The following is a 1,448-nucleotide window of genomic DNA, read 5'->3' as shown; positions in this document are numbered from 1 at the left end:
TAATTTTAAGGTGTTTGGAGGAAGGTATAAGGAAGGTTATAGAGGAAGGTTCCTTACACACCGAGAATGGTGGGTGTGTGGAATGCGCTGCCGGCGGTGGTAGTGGAGTCAGATACTTTAGAGACTTTTAAGCAACTCTTGGATAGGCACATGGAGGATAGTAAAATGTAGGGTATGCAGGGTAGATTGATCTTAGTAGAATAATAGGTTGGCACAACATCGTGGGCCAAAGGGCCTGTACTGTGCTGTACTGTTCTATAAAACAAAAGGTACAAAATGCTCAAAAAGGAACTCCTCAAAAGGTCAGGCAGCATTCATGTATAGAGAGAAACGGAGGTAATGTTTCAGGTCATTGACAGTCCATCAGGACTGGAATTATTCATTGGTTTGAAGATCATTCTGTGCAATGGTCCTGTGAAGGCAGCAGGAGAGTGTGATTGTTCTAAATGGCTGTTGTAGAATGAAACACTGAAATGAAACTTTGTTTAATGCGTTGTCACATTCATTTCAATTTTGTAATAAAGTCAATCTGTTTTAGAGTTGGATTTGAGTTTCACCAGCTTGGTCTACGTTAGTGACTCTTGCAATGTTTATTTCTCTCAATGGCTACTCAAGGTACTGGTGATCTTCTGTTATCTGGGTGCCTGTTCTTTCTTACAGGATGTTTACGACAAAGTGGAATATCTGAGCTCACTGGGGAAGTCACAGACAGCGATTGTGCAGCGAGACGCAGAGATAGGAGTGGCAGAAGCTGAGAGAGATGCTGGAATACGGGTAACCATGATACACAAACTCTAAAACGTCTAGGAATTGTAAGCCATCAGAATCTGATCATGCCAGCAGTTATAACTGTGACTGGATGTGGAGACACACGGATGCATAACTTATTACTCCCATTTGTGAGAAAAGCCAAGAATCCACGCACTTTTGCACCTAACTGTGTTAGAAATCAGATTTGGTTTTTAGACAATAACCTGGATAGTCTCCTGCTGTAAATTTACCAAATGCAAAATGACTGAGCTCTGTGGCATTTTTGGAAAAGGGGAAATGTCCAGAATGTCGGAATGGGTTATAAACTGCTTCCAACAGTGTTTTTCCCTTGTGAACTCATTAAACCGGTTTCCACAAATCGCTTTTCACGATTTTAGTGGTGTCTGAATTTGTGTTAATGTTTCACCATCTTTTATAGGATTGAAGTTCAGTGTAAGCTGGGTTTCCCAGATACATCTGTGGCCACAGCTTTTCTGCCACTATTCCCTTTCCACATCACCTCCGATGTTGCTACAGCCAATCTGTAGTATCTTGGCAACTGTTACCTGTCAAACCTTTCTAATTAGAGATAGTAGGAACTGCAGATGCTGGAGAATCCGAGACAACAAGGTGCAGGGCTGGATGAACACAGCAGGCCAAGCAGCATCATAGGAGCAGAGAGGCCTGCTGTGTTCATC

At 42.4% G+C, this 1,448-nt stretch overlaps 1 protein-coding gene across 1 annotated transcript in view; it reads left to right on the top strand.

Moving 5' to 3' along the window:
* Positions 1–538: 538 nt before the first annotated feature.
* The window catches only part of LOC109920032 (flotillin-2), a gene marked incomplete at its 5' end in the record, with an annotated part of 17,028 nt that continues 16,118 nt past the window's right edge, over positions 539–1,448 (top strand). The window contains one exon of the mRNA XM_048593129.1: positions 539–774. Within this exon, the coding sequence (XP_048449086.1) occupies positions 539–774 (236 nt within the window). The remainder of the gene's footprint in view (positions 775–1,448) is intronic.

This window comes from Rhincodon typus, unplaced genomic scaffold (assembly GCF_021869965.1).
Source record: "Rhincodon typus isolate 14 unplaced genomic scaffold, sRhiTyp1.1 hic_rhity00002369, whole genome shotgun sequence".
NCBI lineage: Eukaryota > Metazoa > Chordata > Chondrichthyes > Orectolobiformes > Rhincodontidae > Rhincodon > Rhincodon typus.
Note: the sequence above shows the minus strand (reverse complement) of the source record. Positions and strands in the feature narration are given on the sequence as shown.